The sequence below is a fragment of the Pantherophis guttatus genome, chromosome 2 (genome assembly GCF_059756535.1).
Source record: "Pantherophis guttatus breed Tessera chromosome 2, ASM5975653v1, whole genome shotgun sequence".
In the NCBI taxonomy this organism is placed as follows: Eukaryota; Metazoa; Chordata; class Lepidosauria; order Squamata; family Colubridae; genus Pantherophis; species Pantherophis guttatus.
In genome coordinates, this window is record NC_142064.1 from 129,924,496 (window position 1) to 129,948,110 (window position 23,615).

Consider the following 23,615-nt stretch of genomic DNA (forward strand, 5'->3'; position numbering starts at 1 on the left):
AATATATATTCTCTATTCTTATTCAATTGTTCATCTACGTACTTATACATTAGTATCTATTTACAGAACCATCATTATCCGGTTAACACTATTCAGTAATTTACACTTCCTAGTTTTAACCTGATTAAGTTAATATTCCAAATTCTTATTTTGATTTCTTTTTTCTAACCAATCATATAGTTTGTTCCACACTCTATAATATTCCAACTCTTCCCTCTCCTTAGTTTTTAGTGTCATCTTATCCATTTCTGCACATTGTAGAATATTTGGAATTACTGTTTCCTCTCCTAGTATGTTATTTTGTTTCCATCCGTATGCAATGGTAATCCCTGCTGCTGTTAATATATGAAGTATTAGATATTGTAAAGATTTGTCTATTTTTGGGTTAATTATTCCTAATAATTAGGAATAATTATCCCTAATTATTAGGAATAATGGTTTAAATGGTTTAAATTCCATTTTTAATTGGGTAATTTCCTCCAGCCAATTTTTAATTTTATGTCCCACCCCCCCACCCCCACCCCCCCAAAAAAAATTGGCATGAACATTTCCTTTTTCAGTTGGCTACCACAACTGTTGGGCCAGGCAAGCAAAGAAGAATTTGAAGTAAGCAGGAAGTTGGGATCAGAAATCAATACTACTTCCATTGGTAAATTTTAGATATAAGTTAAAGCAGATTTTTTTTCTGTTGATTTCTTTCCTTCCTTGTTGCTTTTACGTTTTTCCAAACCCCTTAAGAATCTGTGTTTAACAGATCTCCACGCCCACTGGAGCCCAGTGGGTGCTATGCTTCAAAGCATAAAGCATAAGAAGGGAAGGAAGGAAACAGATGGGGAGAAGAAGAGACTGACAGAAACCATGTATCCTCCAGTTTCTTAGTTCAGATGGAGCTTATTTATATCCCTATAATCTCAGCTCCATTTCCAATTTCGATTTCCGCGTCAGTGTTTTGCATTTCTGCTGATATTAATATGAATCTGCAGGCTATTCACCCCTTGATTTTTGCTTTCTATTTTCATAAAATAAAGCCTACCCTTAATAGCTTCCTCTTCATCAGAACCTCGCAAGACTTCAATGTTGTCTTCTGAGATCTCCTTGTTTGTCTTTACAATCTCTTTCTCTTCTCCTCCTCCTTGATCTTCCTGAAGAATTCTCTCCTTGGAAGCTTTCTGAATTTCTGCTTGCTTTTGTTGTCTAGTGCCTCTCCTAGTGCTTGGCCTCCCAAGCTGGGGGTTTACCATTTTGGAATGTTCCTGTGAAGAGCCAGCGCTGCACTTCTCCGTTTTAGCAAGGTTTGCCTTAGCTGGTTTTCTGTTAGATGTTACCCTCCGTCCTGTCCTGCGAGTAGCAGCCATTGGTTCATTCTCAACACGGAGCTGGGATTCTGGCCCTGCTTCTGGATGGCTTTCAGCATCACTGTCATCGCTGAAGGGAATCTGGGGAGGACAAAAGGATGGGATTTCTCATTTTCTTGGAAAAGAAGGTGAAGGGAGCAGCAGGGATGGTAGAGTACAGAATGGCCAAAAAGGGTCAGAGAGATGGAGGGAGTTAGGTGGATGGGTGGGTTTGAAGTGGAAGTGAGTGCTGTAAGGCAGGAGAAGCATGAGGTCCTCACCTAATGACTGTCAAAACCGCCATCACTAAGCAGTGCAGTCATGTGATGTTTTGCCTAATGACATCATCGCTAGTGATGGATGTTCTGGTTCCAATTAGGATTGTTAAGCAAGAAGTGTCTGTGTTTTAAAAATTTAGAAACAGAGAGATTTATATGCTTTTCAATGAGAGTAGAGTGGAGTGGAGTGGAGTGGAGTGGAGTGGAGTGGAGTGGAGTGGAGTGGAGTGGAGTGGAGTGGAATGGAATAGAATAGGCTTTATTTGGCCAGGTGTGATTCGACACACAAAGAATTTATCTCCAGTGTAAAAACTCTCAATGTACACACAAAGCAACAGAATAATAATAATCATGATAATGTTACCAATAGGAGGGGGTATTAAAGAACATGGGAAGGATAATAAAAATATTATAGCCATACAAATATTATAGCCATACTAACGCCACACAACATGAGTAAATATACTTAGACATAAAACAGCACTGTGAGATTGGGAGTTCAGGAGTGATGGCATGAGGAAAAAAACTATATACTATAAAAAAAAACACCTATATTGTGTATCAAGTGGTCGAAGCAACCATTACAACTGTAACATGCAGAAGTAAAGAATGCTGATTTTTTTCCCCCAAAAAAGGCTATATATCAACTATATACTATAATAATCATGTTCCCTAATCAGGAACATGGGGTTTTTTTGCGGGGTGGGTGTGGGGGTGGGTGAGAGGTTGGAATACAGCAAAAGTTTGGTATAGTGGTTAAGATGCTGGAAACCATGAGATTTTGGGTTCTTGGCCTCACTTAGGCATGAAAGATTAGTTGTCCTCTCTCTCAGCTCAACCTATTTCATTGGACTGTTGGTGTGGGGAAAATAGGAGGCAGGAATATGAGGTACGTTTAGTGCCTTGAGTTGACCAAAATATACATTAAAACGTTGGGATAAAAATCTAATAATAATAACCACCAAAAAGGGACATGGAAAGACAAAGTATTACATGGTCATTTTAAAAAAAAAAACAGCAGACAAAGCGGATAATAATAAGACCTGGCCATGGCTAAGAGCAGGAAAGCTGAAGAAAAAGACAGAGGGGCTAATTCTGGCTGCCTTAAGATCAAATGCATAGAAAGCCAGTATTGAGAAGACAGTAACAGACAGTAAGTGCCGCTTCTGCAAAGAAGCTGAAGGAACAGTGGACCACTTAGTTCACTGCTGCAAAAAAGATCGCACAGAGTGACTAAAAACAACAGCAGGACAAAGTAGCAACAATGATGCTTTGGAAGATATGCAAGAAATACCATTTGTCTGCAAGCAAGAACTGACAGGACCACAAAACCGAGAAAGCAATTGAAAGCCTTGTTAGTACAGTGGTCTAAGGCACCCTGTTATTAAGCTGGTTATTAAGACCAGCTGCCTGCAATTACTGCAGGTTCGAATCTCGCCAAGGCTCAAGGCTGACTCAGCCTTCCATCTTTTCTAAGGTAGGTAAATTGAGGACCCAGTTGTGGGGGCAATAAGCTGACTTTGTATAAATATACAAAAGGATGAAGGCTATTGCTGAGCACATTGTAAGCCGCCCTGAGTCTCCGGAGAAGGGTGGCATATAAATAAATAAAAAAAAATGAAGAAACTAAAGTGGTCTGGGACTTTAGAATTCATACCGACAGGCACCTGCTATATAATACCTCAGACTTAAACAATTGTTCATCAGAAAGACCAAAAAAAAAAGTCAGAATAGTGGACATGGCAGTGCCTGGGGACAACTGAAGAGAAAGATCTAGAGAAGATAACAAACATCAACATCTGCCTGTCCCAGTTCCTTGGGAAGGGCTCAATAAAAATGCCAAATCTAGTCTAAACATCTGGCTGACCGTGCAATGAACCATTAACTTGTCATCCTGCCCAACCACTGGTTAAGATTCTTGGAGCTTTTGAGACCACCACTATATCAACACCCACAAGGAACATGTTGATTACACATGTAATGCATTTGCAATTAAAGCCAGCCCGCTTTATATATGTATACACCAGCTAAGCAAAATATTCTGTGTTTTATGAGAATAACATCTTTATTCATTTGCAAAGTCAAACCTCCTTTCATTGCATGGTTATTCGACCCCTCAAGTTAATTAAGTTACCTTAATTCGGGATTTCATTCTCCTGGTTACTTTGGGAGCCTTTGGAAGTTCAGGGTTCAGTTTTGGAGAGGATTCCTCAAACACCACAAATGGAGCCTTGTGGGTAATGATGGACTTGGCACTTAAGGACAGGTTTTTCTTGGAGACCGGAAGGGATTTTTGGGCGGGGGTACAGAAGGATTCAATAGGGGGCTTAAGAACAATGGGAGGAGTGTCTGAATCAGAGTCAGCCAGGGCAAAGGGGTCATTTAGGTTGACCACAGGCTGAGTTTTGGTCCCTCTGATTCTCTTAGGCTTCGATTTTGAGACAGGTCCTGGCTGCTTCTTTGTTCTGCTTTTCAGAGATGATGCATAAACTGTATTGAAAGTCTCTTCTGTTGTTGTTCCTGGCTTGATTTCCTGGTTTCCGGTAAGAGGCAATGGGGACTTCCAGGACCAAGTACTGGACAGTATATTTTCTGCATAACTGTCTTGTCTGGAGGTGAGAACAGAAATTGCAGCCACAGCTCTGGCAAGGAGGAGTTGGGCCCTGCAGTATTCAAGTTCAAGCAGTTGAGGCCTTTTGGAGGAAAGGAAGGTCAAACCCTTCTCCAGAAACTGCCAGAGTTTCTTCCCTGGTCTACTGCTGTTCATGCTTTGCTTTGTCAGAAGAACGTAGATGTGGGCCATTAGGCCATCAAGGAACCCAACGGTGGACTGACATGGAGCGACAACTTTCTTCCCTTCCTGCTGACATACACCTGCTACCACCTGGGTGATGCGCTGGGCCACAGTGGTGCACCGTTGCAAAATGGCCTCAAGGAGATGCAATCCTTCCCCCCTCTTCCCAAATGTCAAATCTCCCTCCACTGAGATGATCAGCCAACGGAGGCAGATGGTGGAGAGGATGACATCAGAACATAGCAAACAGCAACACTTATCTGAGTGGCTCAAGAAACTGGGCTGTTTTTTCAGCTTCGGCCTCAGGACAGGTGAAGTAGTTAGAGTCTTCTGCACAGAGACTGTATCAATGAATTCAAGGCAGGCTTCTTTCAAGAAAGTCTGTTCTTCTTCGGTAGACTCCAAGTGCAGGCTTTCGGGCTTCTTGCCCTTAGGGCCTCCTTTTTTGGGCTTGATTCTCACCTCCCCATTTCCTTCTTTGGTTTCAAACACTAGCAATAAAAGAGAAAGGTTCATTCAGTAATGTCTTCTCCTATCAATGAACTTAACAAAATGAAAAATCTACAACCTTTTCTTAAATGCTTAAACAAGTTTGTGACCCATCACAAGGCCCTCACTTGACACACCCATACCTGAAGCCCTTATAAACCGAAGAACACGGACACTGACATCCCCTAAACTCGGCTGAAGATGTTACCTAGCCTGGTAATGAAACATTCAGAAACCAACCCACAAGCTCGGAGAACAAAACTTTATCTTCAAGTTTGCTACTATTCGAATGTATTTCCTCCCACTAATTTTGACAGACTTGCAAAGATTCTCCTATTTTAGGGAAGATCTTTTCAGAAACAAACTCTGAGTAGAACTCAGAGTCAAGTAGAACTTGACAAGTTCTTGACAAGTAGAACTTGTCAAAGTTTCTGTCAAGAACTACTACCAAAAATGCCCAGGCCAATTCTTTGGGCTCCAGATGTAGAGGAGTACAAAGAGCAGTTATGTAAATAGCAATTTAGCCCTGAAAGAGAGAAGGGAGTTAAAAAAAAAAAAACCTCAAGACTCAACCACATTCAGCTTCTTTGGCTAGTCATAAAAACAAATCATTTCACCAAGAAACTAAGTTTAAGTCCTAAAGAAACTAAGTTCTGGTCTAAAGTCTGAAATGCTATGCAAATGATCCTCAAAAACTGACCAATGTATTGAAATGCTAATAGAAGCAACATAGAAAAAAATCTGACGTTTTTGATCAAAAAGATCAAAGGTTTTGTCAGGGGCATTATGTTGAATTCCCCAGGACAGCATCCTCTAATGTCTTGCTTCCTAATATTTACCTCTGTTGTGAAGATTACTGGAATTTGAGCACAAATCTTAAGAATAGGCTCTCAATTTATTATTTCATAATTTGACAATGAATCCTGTTCTGCAAATTCTAGCTTCTTTTGCACAAAATAAACTGGTGGGAGATGGCACCACTCACCAGGAGGGCAATGTAATGTGGTCCTTCCCCCACCAACACTTGCTCTTTTTTTTTTAAAGCCTTCACATTATTCCTGAAACACAGCTTAAATAAATTGCCGCCTGAAATGAAATACAATCTATCAACCTGGAACCTCAGTTGCTCCAAGTAAGACTGGTTTTTTTAATAGAGTGGTTGATCAATCCATTCAAACCAACATATTCCTTGCAACAAAAAGCCCTCAGCGCTACCATTATTTTTGTTGTTTTTAATGCTTTAATGTGCTTGGTTTAATAGTTTTAATATGGTTTTATATGTTTTCACTTTTGATTGGGAGCTGCCTGGAAGTGGTTAGAAAATGGGCAGCTATGTAAATGTCTTAAGTAAATAAAATAAAATTAAGTAAAATAAATAAAATAATTCAACCCTGCTTAGATTTATCACCTGTGCCCGATTCAAGAAGAAAGAGGACCTGCTCAAGATCTGAGCCACACAGATCCAGATTGTTGCGCTGGAGCTCCAGCTCGCTCTTCAGAACCAGAAAGCGAGCACACCTAAGAAGAAAAGTAAAAAGCCACATATCCTCTGTAACAAGATGGTATCCTTCATTGTTTCCATGGGCTTAGCGGCCCAGTTAGTCAACATTTCAAATTTTTGACTTGCAACTGCCATTCACTAACAGATGCACCCAATCTTATATACACCGCACACAATTCCTTTGAAATAATTCATAGTCCCTTTGTTAGCATTATTCTTGCTGCAATAAGTAATAAGAGCAACAGCAACAATAGCAATATATAATGTTTTATGGATCCCAAAGTGTTTCAAATGATTAGTTCTATGTCAAGACAAACCAAGAACACCCAGAAGTCATCTTATGTTTTAGTGAAGGGTTAGAAGTTCATTTTAATTCAAAGTCTGTAATTTCCCACAATTCTGCCCCTTTTGTTTTATCTGCCTATTTCTTACCATCGAATGGATTGCACCTTCATGGAAATTTTGAGCGTTTCCAGGCAAAAAGCTTTGGCTTCGTTTACAATTTCAATCTTGCTAAGGAGAGACACAAAACGCTCTGAACAAACAAACATATCTGCCAGCACCTGCCATTTCTGCACCAGGTTATCACCTGAGAAGGAAGAGAGGAATAAAGAGGGAAAGGAAAAGCTTTATGTGGAGGTGGCAAAGATGAGCATAAACTGAGATATTAAATGGTTCAGTAAGTGAAATATACAAAGCATTCTGGAACATGAGCAAAATCCTACTTAGCTCACAGCTGGGCTACATAATACCCATTTTGAGATTCGATAAAGTCTTTTCCAATCATTATAATAAATTAGTTGTTCATGCCATTTTGAAGCCAAAAGGTATTATAATTATGATACATACGTTACAAATAGGTTAATGTACTAAATGAAACTCCAAAACCACCAAACCTTTTCCCAAAGCTAGGGAAAAAAAGAGGAAATAGTTGCCTGGATAAGTGCAGTTCTTCCCACTTTGCATCATCTCCAAACCTTCTCTGGTATTTATTTTTCCCTAAATGTTAAGTTTACCCAATAATTGTTAAAATAATTGGTTTAACCAAAATAGACATACAAGGCAATCACTAAATATAAAATAATCATAGTTAAATGTGAAACAGGGCAGGCTCCTTTGGAACATAGTAGTGCCTTCATTTTTCACAATGACTTTTCAGATTTCTAAAAATTAGGTCAGCATTACCCCACATATTCTTAAGCCTAATATGCAAACTTAGTAGAGCAAATGGACCAAGAGAACAAAGGAGCAAACAATGTGATTGTGTTGACCCTTTCTTTAAATCCTTAGAAAAGGGAATTTCATCACTAAGGACTTGCCTAACTTTCAGACAGTATACAAAAAAATATTTTTTTCAGTCTTTATACTAGGCAAATTTAATTAAAAAGCCATAGACAGCTAATAGCTTCAAGATCACAGGCTTTTAGCCACTGCGAGAGTTCTTAATACACATAGAAAAACAGTAATAATTTACCATGGTCTATAAACGGATGCTCAAGAGACTCTTTTGTTGATGCTTCACTGGTAATGAGCGAAAAGTTCAAGAGGATGCTACGGTACAGTCTGTGTGCATCACTTAGAGCCGTTTCAGGCGTCTTCCATCCTGCACAGTAGAAGAGAAAAATATTACACTCTTTAAACGCCTTGGCTTTTGAGAAATTCTTTCCTCAAGAGATCCATGTAATGGGATCTCTGCACAGTTGTTATTTCTGAGGAGTGTTACAGGTATTGTTGAGAATCATTCTTCCCAACCTGTGGCTTGGGACCATAGCTGCAGAGGAACCATGGACCATGGGACCATTTAATTTCTGCAAATGCCAAAATTAAGAACACAACTCCAATAAACAAAATCTCACAAGACTATTCTTCCTTTTAATAACTTATTCAATTTATATTTTATTTGGGGGAACAGCGTCTGCTTTTGGATAACGTAGTGGTCCGTACAACATTGTCTACAGGCACATATGAAATCCACACACCAAACCTTAGTCAGAAGAATGCAACCTACAATATTTTCCAAGATTGCACATTTAAGAAATAAGCTGTTTTTCATAGTGGTAAATCCACCACTACATAGTTTTCCAAGGATCAAAAGGCCATATAATGAAACAGTGAAGCATTCCAGAAGCATGGCATCTTTTGGGAGGGGGGGATTTTAAAGGAAAGAATGAAATGATTTGTAAACACCTTCTCAAATACCCCATTTTTAACATTTTATGGATGAGAATGGGAGCTGAAAGCTTCCAGGAGGGAAGACCTATTTCTTACTCTTTAACCATCCATCTTCCCCTGCAAGATGGACTCTCCAAATGCCCACAAATGCTGCTCTAAGAACGTAGAGCAGTTATTTTTAATTCTGCTTTTCTTTGCTCCCTATGCTCTAAGGTTTGAAAGTCAGTTTCTGGACCAGTTGAGGATCTTAAAAACCATAGGGTAAAACTTTCTGTTTGAATGGATTGCCCTGCTATTTTACAGTTTGCTTCTGGTTCTCTACCTATAGTAGGAAGCATATTGCACATGAAAGAAACAGGGGAAACACAGATTTTTTTTCACACTCACCTTGAACAGAGAGCTTCTGTCTGAGTGTCAGTGGGAGAGTGGAAGAAGGTAAAATAAGATAAGCAGCAGTTAGCTGGAGAACACTGGCTCGCAGCAGATACCAGACCTTAGAGGATCTTTGAAAAGTTGGATTTTGAAGGATTTCTACCAACAGATTGAGGCCTTCTTCAATCTGTTCATAAATAAAAAAGAGGAAGAAACATCAATTGCTAAGAAGACTGTGCTCCATTCTGGAAATCAGCCAGCCATTTTCAGTAATTCATGTTTCAGATTGCAGATTGTATCCAATATTTGTTAGTAAATTGAATAAATTAAGGGGACTGAATCAATTTCTTGCTTTCTACAGTAGTTTGCTTCCCAGAAAGTTGGTCTCTTGAGGCCTTTGAAGTGCCAAGCTTATGGTGCAAAGAGATTGATTCCTTACTTTTCTAAGCCACATGACTCTGTTACACCAGTTCTATCATCCAGTTAATCATAGTTCTTGTTGTTCAGGAGGAAGGCCTTATATACCATTGCTGGTTTGAAAATGTTTTTAATAATCTTTTCACAAAAGTATGCCAATAATCTTTCTAAAGGATAAAATGTTAAAAATAGAGTAATGTGACCGTGAAAAGGACAAGAAGATTCATTAACAATCATCACTAAATTTACCAATACAGGCTACAATCATCATTGTACAGTCCTCCAGAATAACCTTTAAAAAAATGATTTCCAGTTGTTACTGCACAAAAATTCCAAGTATCGCTCACCACTAGTCAAGCCACTGGGAGGTAGTTCAGTAGCATCTGTAGGGACAGGGTGCACCATTTCTGGTAGCATTATGGTCATTCTAGGTATGGAAGGTGCCACTGCTGTTTATTGTATAGGTACTCAATTGGGTAATGTATATTTCAAAGACAACCAGTTGATAATCTAGCTATGACGAATCTCGCCAGTTCAACAAATACCGGTAAGCACAGCTGAAGAAGTAGTATCTAGGCAAGAAGGTTAACTAAACAAGAAGGTTAACTACCTTTCGATAGCAGAGCCAAATAGTAACTATTACAACAGCCTCCCTTTGTGACTCTACAGAAGCAGGATATCCATGTTGCTTTCCAGTATGTCATGCTAGATACAACTAGAATCAATGCCCGTCCTGACTAGCAGCTGAATTCAGCCAATCTAGAGGGCTAGAGCTAACATAGATGAAGGCCAAGATACCTTTAACAACAGATATATATATTTTTAGCACACCAGCTTATTAATCCCAGAGATCATCAATACATATAAAAAGGCATTCTACCACAAATACCTTGCAGTTTGCTAAATGCAGTGTGCTATGGAGCACAGCCAGTGTTTGATTCATCAGCAAGTAGGAGCTATTATTTTCATCTACATTTTTCAGGCATAGTTCAGCTTCCTTTAAAAGAGTCTAAAAGAAAAAAAAAAAAAAAAAAAAGGGGGGGGGGAGGACATTTTCAGAACAGTAGCATTTAATAAGAGAATGCTGCTAATGTTTGACCACCAGCAATTCATCTCAACAACCTCAAGACCCTTTAAGTTGTGAAAAATTCTTTAAGGAGACCGATCCTCCGTATACCTTTCTCTCTAGAATGTAAGTTAGATTTTTCCTCTCAAGAAGCTTATATAATAGAAGCAAAGGCGATGCTGCAACTCTCTACATGGTCCAGCTTTTGAAGACCCCGGCTCCCCCAAAGCTTCAACTGGTCCAGAATGCAGCGGCACAAGCAGTAATGGGCATGTCTTGGTATGGGCATGTATGCTTTGTAAGCTTCACTAGTTGTCAGTTTGCTTCTAGGTGTGATTCAAAGTGCTACCTGTAAACTCTTACATGGCATAGAACCTTGTTTCTTAAGACCACTTGCTTTCCATAGCATTTGCCCAGGCAATCCAACCTGGCAGGGTTGGTGTACTCTGGGTTCCTTAATTAAACATCATCATCTCTTGGGACAAAAGAACTGCACCTTCTCTGTAATAGCACTCCTGCCCTCTGGAATGAGATTCCCTGTGAAATCTGGATGGTCCCCACTCTGCTTTTGTTTAGAAGAGCAATCAAGGCCTAACTTTCCACCAAGCCTTTGGCAAGGTAGAATGAGACCTTTTGCTTCATTCCACTCGCCGTCTTTTATCTTTTACATCTTATTGATTATACTTTAATTTCTTTATTGATTGTTGTGAACCGCTCAGAGTCATTGGGAGACATATGGCAATCGGCTGCTTTCATGGCTTGTCTTAATTTACTGTGAACAGACAAAATGCTGCATTTATACATAGCTTACTTTTCCCTTCTTATTCCTCCCTTCATGAAAGACAGGAAACATTCCTTTATGAATCTGGGTTATTTTTATGGTATTTAAAAATAAAAATAGTAAACCAGAATGTGATAATAATCAGGAGAAGTCCATTAAACTCCACGTTTCCTATACTGGAGATCATTTTAGCAAACCATGGATTTTGGGTGCATAAACTTCAAAGTCTAATTCCAGAAATCTTCCGTTGCAGAGTTTTAGTTGTACAGAAGAGAACAGAAAAGAACAGAACAACAGAATTGGAAGGGACCTTAGTGGTCTCCTGGTCCAACCCCCTGTTCAGGCAGAAAACTCAATACTATTTCAGACAAATGGTTATCCAATCTTTTTTTAAACACTTCCAGTGTTGGAGCATTTACAACTTCTGGAGGCAAGTTATTCCATTGATTAATCATTCTAACTGTCAGGAAATTTCTCCTTAGTTCTAAGTTGCTTCTCTCCTTGATTAGTTTCCACCCATTGCTTCTTTTCCTACCCTCAGGTGCTTTGGAGAATAGTTTGACTCCCTCTTCTTTGTAACAGCCCCTGAGATATTGGAACACTGCTATCATGTCACCCCAGTCCTTCTTTTCATCAAACTAGTCATACCCAATTCCAGCAACCATTCTTTATATGTTTTAATCCATATGCATGGGCAGGCCTAAATGGACCAACACAGCATAACAATGGGCTATAAACAAAGATACAGGCTTGTGATGCTCAATCTGTTGGAGTATTTCTGTTGTGACCACATTTCATACTCACCTCAGCATAACTGGGACACTCCAGTTGGAGAAGGAGCTTAACTATTTGGCACAAGGCACTGGTTTTCCCAACAAAATCTTTAAGTGCACCAGAAAGAGTTATTATGAGGAAGAAGCTCTCTATAGCCTCTAATGGCTGTAAAATAAGAATAGAACAAAACATTTAGATATGTAACTTTGAGCGGGAGGGTAAAACAGGAAATGTAGAGGATAGAAATATAATATGTGGAATAGAGATGACCAGCTATAACCTTCTGGAAAAATCTGATGGCCCAAACCTCTTCCTGTAGAACTGAGGTACTGTAGTAAAAGTTGCCATTGTTTAAACAGAAAACTAAACAAAATAAACTAAAACTAAACTAAAACAATATGCAGTTTGGAAATTATTACTGGACTTGAATAACCTACGCTTTGCATTTCTCCCTGAACAGGAAACAAACTCATGTTGCAAGTTTTATTATTCAGCCAGTTCATAAGCTTACAAAGCAAGCAGAGCATATGCTGGAGACTCTCATTTCACTGAAACTGAACTAAAACTGAAACAGTTAGTACTTTATTAACAATTTTATGGCAATTATATTCCAAATAAAGTTGCCATAGCCATTGGTCACCAGCTGGCCATCTACTTTGCTTTCTTTCTGATTAGGAAAAAAAACCTTTCAAACATAAACCTGGACAGAAGAGAAATCATAAAGAGAATTATCCTACATACAGCACATCATATTTTATTCCATTGCAAGAATTCATTCAAAATGCCGACTCAACGTTTTGGAAAGCCATTTTAAAATAAGTATATATGACAGTGCTTGTTTTGGGAAACTTTGCATCATCTACTTTTTCTATTGTTCCTGTACCGAAAATTACGGAAGTGCAAGAAAAAGGAACAGCGCCAAGAAACTGGAAAGCCATGATTCTAAGCATCTGCTACTCACTTTTGCAAGCTTTAAAACCTTTATGACTAATGTACCTACTGTGTTTTTTAAAAACATGAATATACTGACCTACTACAATCTCGGAAAAACTCATGGAATGCTACAGAGATTCAAAACGTTTTTATTTTAAAAAGCTTGGAGATCAAGAGGAGCGATCTGGAGATGCCACCTTGCCAATTAGCATCCTTTTATGACAGTCAGTGGGTGAAATAGTACAGGTGGATGCTACAAATAAAACCACAAGTAGTCCTTGTTTAGCAACTGCCTTGTTTGCAAATACAGTGGTAATAAAAATAATAAAATAATTTTCTCACTAATCTGCATTTATACCCAAATTTCTATGCCTGACAACAACACATGCTGGAGAGTGAACACTGGCATTGCAACCATGTTGCTTAACGGCCACTTCGCCAAAACCAATTGGAGTTGTTTAAATGAGGACTACCTGTACCTTCAAGCTTATTCTATGGGTAATATACTTCCCCAAACTCCTTTGTACATTTTGTCTTCGTTCTTGCAACCAGCATTAACATTTCCACCATGCATACATTTGGGAAACCTGCAGAGCTTCAACTGTTCTCGTATTCATGATTCCCAGAGTCCTTCCCCACTGGCTATGGTGGAAGGCCAGGGATTCTCCACTCCTTCTTTCACTAGACTAGCGATTCATATCCAGTCAAGGTTAAAATCAATGATGCTTTTTGGAGCAGGAGCCCCCAACCTGTGGGCCGCAGCCCACTAGTGGGCCATGGGGGGTTTTGGAACTGGGCTACAGAAAAGGTCCTTTGTGTGCGTGCGTACATCCTTACTTGCGCACTCCATTTGAGTGAACAGCAGGTGCGTGTGCACATTGCTCGTGCAAACGGCTGGTGCCAGTTGCTCATGCAGAACCATCCTCTTTCCCCCCTCCCACTGGTCCACAAAGCTGGAAACGTTGGGGAACTCTGTTTTAGAGCACCTCAATCCAATATCATTCTTAGATATTCTAACTAAGCGAAATAGTTAATCTTGCTTGGAAATTTTCTACTGGTAACACTGCATGCTTGAGAACAAAACAGCGGGTTGTTTATTACTATAAGCAGCAACAAGTGGAAGGCCACTCTTTCTCCTATAATCTGATTGGGAAGGGAGTTAACATTTGTAGTTAGAAGGGCAGAAAAGATGCATCACATTTGTGAGGTGCATAAACAATTGTCATCTCTCATCTTCTCTAATTCCTGAGGCCCAAGACTTTACCTAAGTACAGGTAGCCCTAGATTTATAACAGTTCACTTAGTGACTGTTTGAACTTATGACGGCACTGAAAAAAGTGACTTGTTTTACACATGTTGTTTTACACATGTATGACCGTTGTGGCACCTCCATGGTCATGTGCTCAAAATTCAGATGCTTGGCAAATGGTTCATATTTATGATGGCTGCAGTGTCCTGGGACCATGTGATCAGTTTTTGTGACCTTCTGACAAGTAAAATCAATGGGAAAGCCAGATTCACCATGTTTCTAATTTAAGAACTTCAGTGATTCACTTAACAAATGTGCTGAGAAAAGTTGCAAAATGAGGCAAAGCTCACTTAACAAATTTCTCATTTAGCACCATAAATTTTGGGATTAATTGTGGTCGTAAATTGAGAACTACCTGTATCCCAGACAGGCAAGTGAGGGTTGGAGTGGGAAGGAAAGAAAAAAAAGAGCGAACCTCAAGAAAGCTGAAGGAGCAAAGTCAGGTTATACAAAATTCCCAGACAAAATGGTCAGCATTTAATATACCTTTCCCATCATTCTGTATAAAGCTGCCATGATATGCAGGGATGCTGCTGTCTGCTCGATGCTCCGCACAGCTGGGATCCTGCCTTTTGATAGGAGCTGTTTCCATAAGGCAAGGGCATCCTCCAAACATCTGGATTGCACTGGAAAGAAAGCAAAGGGTTAGGCAAAGACAGATTACAAATTTAATAGGAATATTTTACCTCAATTCTGCCTTCAGCATAGGCAGCACATTGGGGTAGTAATAAACTCTCCTTTACTACCCTTGTGTAAGGTAACAGGGTTAACAATTGAAGCACTGTACTTCTTAATTATGGCATGGAATGCTACTCCTTGGCACAACCCCTGAGTCTGCAGTATCAAATACCTTTTCTTTAAAAAAAATAGGTTGTGTTTATTGTTGTTACATGTTACATGCTTTTATATTATGCTCATTTGTTTTTAATACTTTCCAACAAAAGAACTCTTATAAAGAACAAAAACTGAAATTAAGAAATCTTTGTTTTATTGTGTAAACTGGTTATGGAGCCTAGATTTAGACTTCCTGTTTTCTATTTGAGTGTTTCCAGTAGAAAATTTCCAAGCAAGATTAACTATTTTGCTTAATTACAAAGGTTCAGAATGATATTGGATTGAGATGATCTAAAAAGCATCACTGATTTTACCTCTGTTTGGATATGGAAAATTGTTTTTCTAATATAATTTTTATTAAGAGTTTTAATTCCAGTAGTAAAAATTATACAAATTAGAGAATAAGAGAATGGAAAAAAGAACTAAAGAAAAAGAAAAAAGAGAATAAAGAAAAAAGAACTAAAGAAAAAAAACAGAAGAAAAAAGAAATTTATAAAGAAGTGTCTTCTAATCTTCATCACAACAAATGTATACAATTTAACAACTCTTCATCCCTTATAAAGTTAAACAGATATCTCTTGATTCAATATTTTATCCCTTATCTATAAGCAAATCCATAAAGTATCAACTTTTCATTCCTGGTATCAGCAAAAAGTCCATAAAGGGTTGCTTGACTATTACAAAATGTCTTATTTTAACTTTGAACAAATAAACCAATAAGGGGATGGTTTCATGTGCTCGCCGGCAGCTTGCGTGACCTGGTTCCCAACAGGCCATGGACTGGAACCGGGCCGTGAACCAGAGGTTGGAGACCCCTGCTTTATGACATTGTTTTCAAAGTAAAATGTAAAATTTTATTTGGTAAAGTAGTCCAAAGAGAGGAAAGTTGAATGTTGAAACATTAAAAAGGATGCCTTAACAATAAAGAAATATCCTCTCATTTCTACCAGCATCTCACAACTTCTAAACATGTCTCCTGTCTCCTATCCCTGTATAATACCACTAATAAGACCCATGTCTGCTGCTTATTCCCAGCAAGGTACAGGATTACAAGAACTCTACCAGTCTTATTATTTATTACCCTTTTTATTTAATCTAATGCCTCTTTGAATTTAACAGTTCCCCTTCATCCAATAGCAATATAAATTTCCTCACCAGAATCTGCACATAGATTAAATGCAATGCCAAGATACAGGAACTTGTCATCGTGGGATTTATCTTCATAAGTGAGATCATTGGTTTCAAAGCTCTGAAGAACTTCGGTGTCTTTTTGTCCCTGAGTATTTCTGGTTCTCTGCTCTTGCTTGATACTCTGTTTGAGAGAGGAGAACTGACATTAAACCCACCAAGTATTGCAAACAGCATACTTGGTATGTACCGTAAGTAAGCCAGACAAGTATGTAAGCCATAAGGTGTTCTTGCTGTCTCTGTCTTCTTGTTTCCTGTTATATAATCTATACTGGATTTGCACATTTTGGGATAACCTTAAATTATGATGTCATTTAATACTAGGAATATAATGAAATAAATATTTCTGCATTCTTTTCTCATTTTTAATTAAAATAAGCTAAGATTATGTTATTTCCAGTGGCTTTCTTAGTCATTTTAGTCCTCCTGCTCTCTGGAGTATAGAATACACACAAACCAGAATTTAGCTGGTTGAATTTTGTGTTATTTTACTTTAAGAAACATACCTCATGCATTTTGTCTTCAACTGTGCAGATATAAAGCCAGAGTAAAGCCTGGGCCTTATCATCCTGGAGCTGTTCCTCATTCTGTGGAGTCTTTGGCACAGATTCTAACAAACTCAGGGCTTCGTTTATAGAGTCCAGTGCAGAACTACAAGAGAGAAGATCTAAACAATCATTTCAGTCATGATTACAGACAATTGCTGAGAATTCTTTTTGTAATTGGACTCTCATATGCTCAGAAAACATACAGTAAATGATATGATCAGATTTCTTATTCATTTCTAGTTAGTTTAACCAGCATTCTCATCAGTTCTAGATTATCATATCTAAGTGCATCCAATCCCTGTATAAATAACTGATAATATCCTTCTCTTTTTTTGCAGAAGAGCTACAAATACTTTAATCAGAAAGTATGGCAACAGCATCACTTAAAATATGCAAAGATCCAGTATCCTAATTATTAGTATTAGTATTTTTGAAGTGGCAATTGTTCCTTACATGTATCAGTTTTGTAACATCAGCCAGCAAGCCTTTGTTAGCAAGAAAGGTTGAGCCTCTCCCAACTCATCTCCAGTTCTACACTGAAAAGTCCACTCTCAAACCAGTGAAAAGACAAAAGCAAGAGAAGGAAATCAGGATACCAGAAACAAGACACTGAGGCTCTGGCAGTTTCCACTTCAAGTTCTTTTTTAATACTGAGCATCACTTCAATGGAGCAGTATCCAAAGTAGGACTTGAGGTAAATCATACAGCTATCATCAAGTTATACTAAATACGTACTCACCATTCTGTTTGCTCACTATAATCATGATAGCACAGCACCTGTGCCAGTTCTACCAGGATAAAAGCTCTTTCGTGGGCCCATTGGTTGCCTTCTGAACATATATCTAGGAGGTCACAGATCACATTGAAACGCTCTTGGCCAGTGTCAACTCGCACAGCTTTGTATGCCTTCAGTTCCTCCAACAGCACTTTCACAAGGATCTCGTCCTCTAAGTGATAGTCTTCAAGACCTTCCTTCAGAGTCCTGTAATCAATATAGAAGGCAAACAAGCATAGAAATTAGAAACAACGCAAAACAAAGACATGCAGCTTCTAACAACTACAGTGTCACACCATGCTTTATACAGTATTTTGAGGGCCTTGTTTCATATAAATGGGTAGAGATACTTGTTTCACTGTAAAACATTTTTTGTGTGTTTGGATTGTTTTATGGATTTTTTTTTAATATAACAACATTTTTAAGATTTTTAAGTTATCTTCTTCAAGAGAGTGCTTTAAAATTGATACTTTTCAGTATCAGCTTTTTCTACTGACAAAACCTCTTAGGTTTAGGGTCGTTCTCCCCCCCCTCCCCCTCCCAATGACCCTATAGTAACAGAAGATGGCCAGACCTTGAAAAAGCCAAACAGCCTTATTAAACAGCACTCCATCGTAAAAAATATCTGGTTGATTAAAGCACCAAATAGCATTCTTTCCAAATTTATCTTGCCTGGTCACATTTGCCTCAATTGACACGGCCAGTGCTGAAGAACACTGGAATCTGGGTTCCTTCAAGTACCACAAGTTCCTCAGTCTTATGGCATTCCCATGAATAGAAGCCCTCTTATTCTGGATAGGCCCTGAATAAGTGGATGACCCCTTGCAAAATATCCCAAACATGGAACATTAGTTTCATGTGATCCGGGCACATATATTTTGAATTTGTGAGGTTCATACATAGAACAAAACAAAAGAGCCTGGTGGCGCAGCAGACTAAAGCACTGTTATTAACAGTGCTGTTATTAACATCTGCTGCCTGCAATTACTGCAAGTTCAAATCTCGCCAGGCTCAAGGTTGACTCAGCCTTCCATCCTTTCTAAGGTAGGTAAAATGAGGATCCAGACTCTGGATCAAAAAAAACTGTTATTTGTGACAGAAATGCTTTTGAGGATGGGGAGAAACAGAAGATGGGGGAGACAAAGATATTATTTGCAATTGAAGGGAGATGGGGCAGCAGTGAGAAAATTATGGGGACAGGCCAGTCAGCTGTACTATGCTGGGACATTGAAAATGGCAGCATGGGTTAACGAGGGGGGGGGGAGGAGGAAGGAAGAATAGATATGGGAAGACATGGGACTGGGTAATCTGGAATATGCCATGTTGGAATGCCAGCAGTTGAGGGGGGATAAGAGAGGGAAGCTGCTGGGAAAATTAGGAAGCAGCTAAATCAGTGGAATTTGTTACACTGGAAGCTGCTGAAAGGAGGAAGGTAAACACACATTAGCCTTGCCCTATTTGACCTGTAAAATCACTCCAAGATTCCTCTAAATTTTCTTAAGACTTGACTCTGGAACCACCAAAACATTCCCTAGTTTTATTTCAGGAAAACATGATGGACTTGAAAAAGGTCTGCTGAACTTTCAAAGCAGTGATTTATTCTGGGTTTGAAAACAAAATGTATCTTAACGTATCCTCTATTTTGCACCCATCACATGGCCAATTTTGAATGGTAAAAAAATCCCTCTCTCTTTGAGCGAGGTGGGTGGCAGAGAAGTGTGAAAAATTAAATGAATAAACAAACAAAGTAACGTAAAGTAAATGTTTAATTCTTAAAAAGGAAAACAAGATTCTTCCTGCAGAAGAAAATTTTAAATGGCAAGAAGGATAAATGTCAGCCTCATTATTTCTACTTTATTAGAATGGCAGGAAAGAAAACAAAACAAAAATATAGAAACAATTCCAATGTTGACAGTTTTGAACAGGAGGCTCAATTTTTAATTCATTTCTTACTTCAATCTCAAATTATCATCCCCATTTTTATTGGCATCCATCTTGACTTTGACCCAGGAGCAGACAGGCTCCACCATCAATTCTGTGATCTTGCTGCCTTGAAAAGCCAACCAGACGACTACAGTTTGGAGACCCTCCTCTAGCAAGCCCAGCTTCCTGTAGTTTTCTACTTGCAGTTTAAAGCAGTTGTTTAGCTGGAAAGAGAAAGATAAACATTCAGGGTGGCAAAGAGAGACTCCTCCAACTGTCCAGAAGTTTTGAAGCTCCTCTCATATCAAAACAACTGTGAATTATAAACTTTTGCTATTCTAGGAGTTCAACGTTCACTGAAAATAATGGAATGTCAGGCAGAAGTAGTTATCCCAATTTTTATGTGTTTATTTGGTAAATTTACATAACTATCTCACATGATTCTGAGCGGTGCACAAAGTTAATATAAAAACACAATAAAACAAAATAAGTAAAAACGTAATAAAAATCATTTAACTATACTAAAAGGAATAAAAAATGAAGAAGCCCTAAGGAATTTCAGGCTCTTTGTAGTGATTAGACTTTTAAAAACCATGTTAGAGAGTTCCTGTCTTGTCCAAAAGATTTTTGGATACTACCGTATTTGTTACCATATTTTTCAGAGTATAAGATGCACCTTTTTCCCACCTAAAAGGGGATGAAAATTTAGATGCGTCTTATACAGCGAATGTAGCCCCGCCCACCCACTGGCCCCCACCCTTTGGCTTCTACCTCGCAGCAGTTACCTCCTTGCAAGCAAACAGCAAGAAAAAACAGCTCCTTTCAGCTTCAGCACAGCCTAATTAGCACAAGTTGATTGGATCAGCCTCTCGACTCTCAGCTGATTTGCTGCAAAGAGCTGGAGCAGATTTTTTTCCCCTTGTGCTAATCAAGCTATGCTGAAAACGAAAATGAAAGTAAAGCAGACTGTTTGCTGTTATGAGGCAAAATTACTCAGAGGCAGAGGGAGATTTCTTTTTCTTCTTTTCCTCACCAAAAAAGGTAGGTGCGTCTTATACTCCGAAAAATACGGTAAATCACTGAATTCCAGGCAAGCAGAGGAATCCAAAGTAAGAGTAAAGGGAATGACTAGATATACTGGTAGGTATAACGTAATGGCAGATCTATGAAATTAGTTTTGTAAAATTGCATGGTCCAGGGAAATGAGATCAAGAAATTATTCAGGAAATTAATGGACACTATACAGGTAGTCCTCGACTTACAACAGTTTGCTTAGTGACCATTCGAAGTTACAACAGCACTGAAAAAACTGACTTATGACTGTTTTTCACACTTATGACCATTGCAGTATCCCTATGGTCACGTGATTTACATTTGGATGCTTGACAAGTGGTTCATATTTATGACGGTTCCAGGGTCCTGGGGTCACATGATCTCCTTCTGCGACCTTCTGACAAGCACAGTTAATGGAGAAGCCAGATTCACCTAACAACCATGTTACTAACTTAACTGCAGTGATTCACTTAACAAATGGGGCACGAAAAGTCGTAAAAATGGGGCAAAGCTCACTGAACAAATTTCTCACTTAGCAACAGAAATGTTGGGCTCCACTGTGGTCGTAAGTTGAGGACCAGCTGTACTGAAGAGGCATATGGTTAACCAAACTGATTATGATTGGCAAATAATCAGAGGTCTCCTAGAAGCAGTACCTGTAGTCCTCAACTTACGACCATTCATTTAACAATGGTCCAAGATTACAACAGCCTCAGAAAAAGTGACTTATGAATGGTCCTCAAATTTACAATTGCTGCACCACCCTCCACAATCACATGATCACAATTCCGTTGTTTGGCATCTGACCAGAGGTGATATTCAGCTGGTTCAGGCAAAATGGTAGTGGCAACCTGTGGATGGCCTGTCCACCCGTCTAGGTGCAATCCTGTCCTATATCATTGTGTTTTTGATGTCCCATGCATCTGTGGATGGCGTGCACAAGCAAATTGCCGTGTTTTGTGACACCGCACACATGCACAGATGGCACATGTGTGAGCAAAGCGAGCATGTACCCTCACATTTCTGGTGCTGGGCAAACCGGTTGCTACAGTATGTGAATCCCATCTCTGCATCTGACTCATATTTATAATGGTTGCAGTGTGATCGTGTGATTGCAATTTGTAACCCCCTCAGCCAGCTTCCAACAAGCGAAATCAGTTGAGAAAGCTGGATTTGCTTAGCGGCCGGCAATTATTCACTTAACAACCTCAGTAAGAATGGCTGTAAAACATTTGCTTGTTAGCCACCCAGAGTTATATATTTAAGATAAAATTAAAAATTCTCTAAATAAATTAATATGAATTTGTTTGGAATATGGGGGTAGGGGGATTTTTTTTTTTTTTTTTTTACATTTTAAAGTAAACATCCACAGGTTCTGTCTAGAAAAGAGTGATTTGCCAAAACCCTTCACTAAGTTGAAAACTTAGTGGGCTTCATTTCATTAGTAAAATAGTAGGCTCAAGACCTTTGTCATACAAAATTAGAACAAATCAACAGTCTTATTTCATAATTCCTGTGCCCCATGCACCATTCCCATTTCATGCTATAGCCTTCATTCAGACTATAATGAAACTTAATTACCTTTTCTGTGGGTAAGTCTGTACATTTGGCCTTTCTGACTAGCCATCCGCAGAATTGCCCCATTATGGAGTTAGACTCTACATACATCTTATGAGAATAGAATCTATAGGCCAGTAGGGGTACACAATATGCTGTAAGAAGAACAAAAACATTTGTAAGCCATCCGTAATGCCTAATAAATCTGCTTTGGCTAGTATTTACTCAAGAAAACTGTATGTTGAAATAAACCTCATTAAACAAACAATAAATTGTTTCCCTTTCCCTGAGTGAAAATAAGATTTGTATGAAAGCAATATTTATTTTATTTTATTTTTATTTTATTTATTTTTATATGCCGCCCTTCTCCGGAGACACAGGGCGGCTTACAATGCGTTAAGCAATAGCCTTCATACTTTTGTATATTTTATACAAAGTCAGCTTATTGCCCCCACAAACCGGGTCCTCAATAAATATATTGATTTAACCAAGACAAGACCAAGATTTGTTCTTTCTAAGAAGGTTCATATATCATGCTAAGCAACAGATCTCAAGCAGTTTCTAAATGAATAAATCAAATAATCTGTACAGGTAGTCCTCAACTAACAACAGTTTATTTAGTGACCACCCAAAGTTACAACAGCACTGAAAAAAGTGAGTTATGACCATTTTTCAGTTACGACCGTTCCAGCATCCTCATGATCATGTGATCAAAATTTATATACTTGACAACTGGTTCATATTTATGACCATTACCGTGTCCCAAGATCATGTGATCACCTTTTGTGACCTTCTGACCAGCAAAGTCAATGGGGAAGCCAGATTTACTTAACAACTGGGTTAGCAATTGCAGCGACTCACTTAGCAACTGAGGCAAGAAAGGTCATAAAATGGGGCAAAATTCACTTAACAAATGTCTCATTTAACAGCAGAAATGTTGGGCTCAATTGTGGTCATAAGTCGAGGACTACCTGTATTCACTCTTGAGAGCGGTGATCTGTTTTGATAATCTAAACTGTCATCCAAAAGTGATTATCTAAATCGGAGGAAGCCTCTCGTGACACGTGGCAGGAACTGTAATGAAGCATCTAAAAACTACAGCACACCCATACATACAACCCAAAGTGTGGATCCAGTATGTAAACAACACCTCTTCGGGGAAGAGAGAATAACATATGTTTCCTAGTTACAACTTCTATCTTGTTATGCTTGTAATAATTCTTGTAATAATTAAGAGCAAGATATATTTTTCCTAGTTATGAAATAATCAGGGCAACATATTGTAGAAAGTCAACACCCACCCCTCTTGGAAGAATGAAATATTTTAGGAAATATTAAAAAGGCAGAACATTATATTTTCCCTAAAGGGGAAACATGCTTCTAAAGACAGAAACGCAGAGCTTCAGCTCTCTGCCGCCAAGCAGATACTAAACTGAGGCTAGCCTTTTAGGAATGCAGATTTGGTAATCCATTACTCCCAGCAGCAAGGTCTGAACAAAGGTAGGATTAGCCCTCAG

General features: G+C 38.8%; 1 protein-coding gene across 2 annotated transcripts in view; it reads right to left on the reverse strand.

Moving 5' to 3' along the window:
* The window catches only part of ESPL1 (extra spindle pole bodies like 1, separase), a 92,367-nt gene that overhangs the window by 12,794 nt on the left and 55,958 nt on the right, over nucleotides 1–23,615 (reverse strand). For both annotated transcript variants that reach the window (XM_087886718.1, XM_034419166.2), the window contains exons 6-19: nucleotides 22,123–22,253; nucleotides 19,519–19,712; nucleotides 17,530–17,772; nucleotides 16,749–16,893; nucleotides 16,210–16,366; nucleotides 14,707–14,846; nucleotides 12,009–12,143; nucleotides 10,247–10,366; nucleotides 8,956–9,127; nucleotides 7,871–7,999; nucleotides 6,829–6,985; nucleotides 6,304–6,413; nucleotides 3,747–4,897; nucleotides 1,034–1,436 (exon numbers count right to left, since the gene is read on the reverse strand). In XM_087886718.1, coding sequence (XP_087742844.1) covers nucleotides 1,034–1,436; nucleotides 3,747–4,897; nucleotides 6,304–6,413; nucleotides 6,829–6,985; nucleotides 7,871–7,999; nucleotides 8,956–9,127; nucleotides 10,247–10,366; nucleotides 12,009–12,143; nucleotides 14,707–14,846; nucleotides 16,210–16,366; nucleotides 16,749–16,893; nucleotides 17,530–17,772; nucleotides 19,519–19,712; nucleotides 22,123–22,253 — 3,387 coding nt within the window. The remainder of the gene's footprint in view (nucleotides 1–1,033; nucleotides 1,437–3,746; nucleotides 4,898–6,303; nucleotides 6,414–6,828; nucleotides 6,986–7,870; nucleotides 8,000–8,955; nucleotides 9,128–10,246; nucleotides 10,367–12,008; nucleotides 12,144–14,706; nucleotides 14,847–16,209; nucleotides 16,367–16,748; nucleotides 16,894–17,529; nucleotides 17,773–19,518; nucleotides 19,713–22,122; nucleotides 22,254–23,615) is intronic.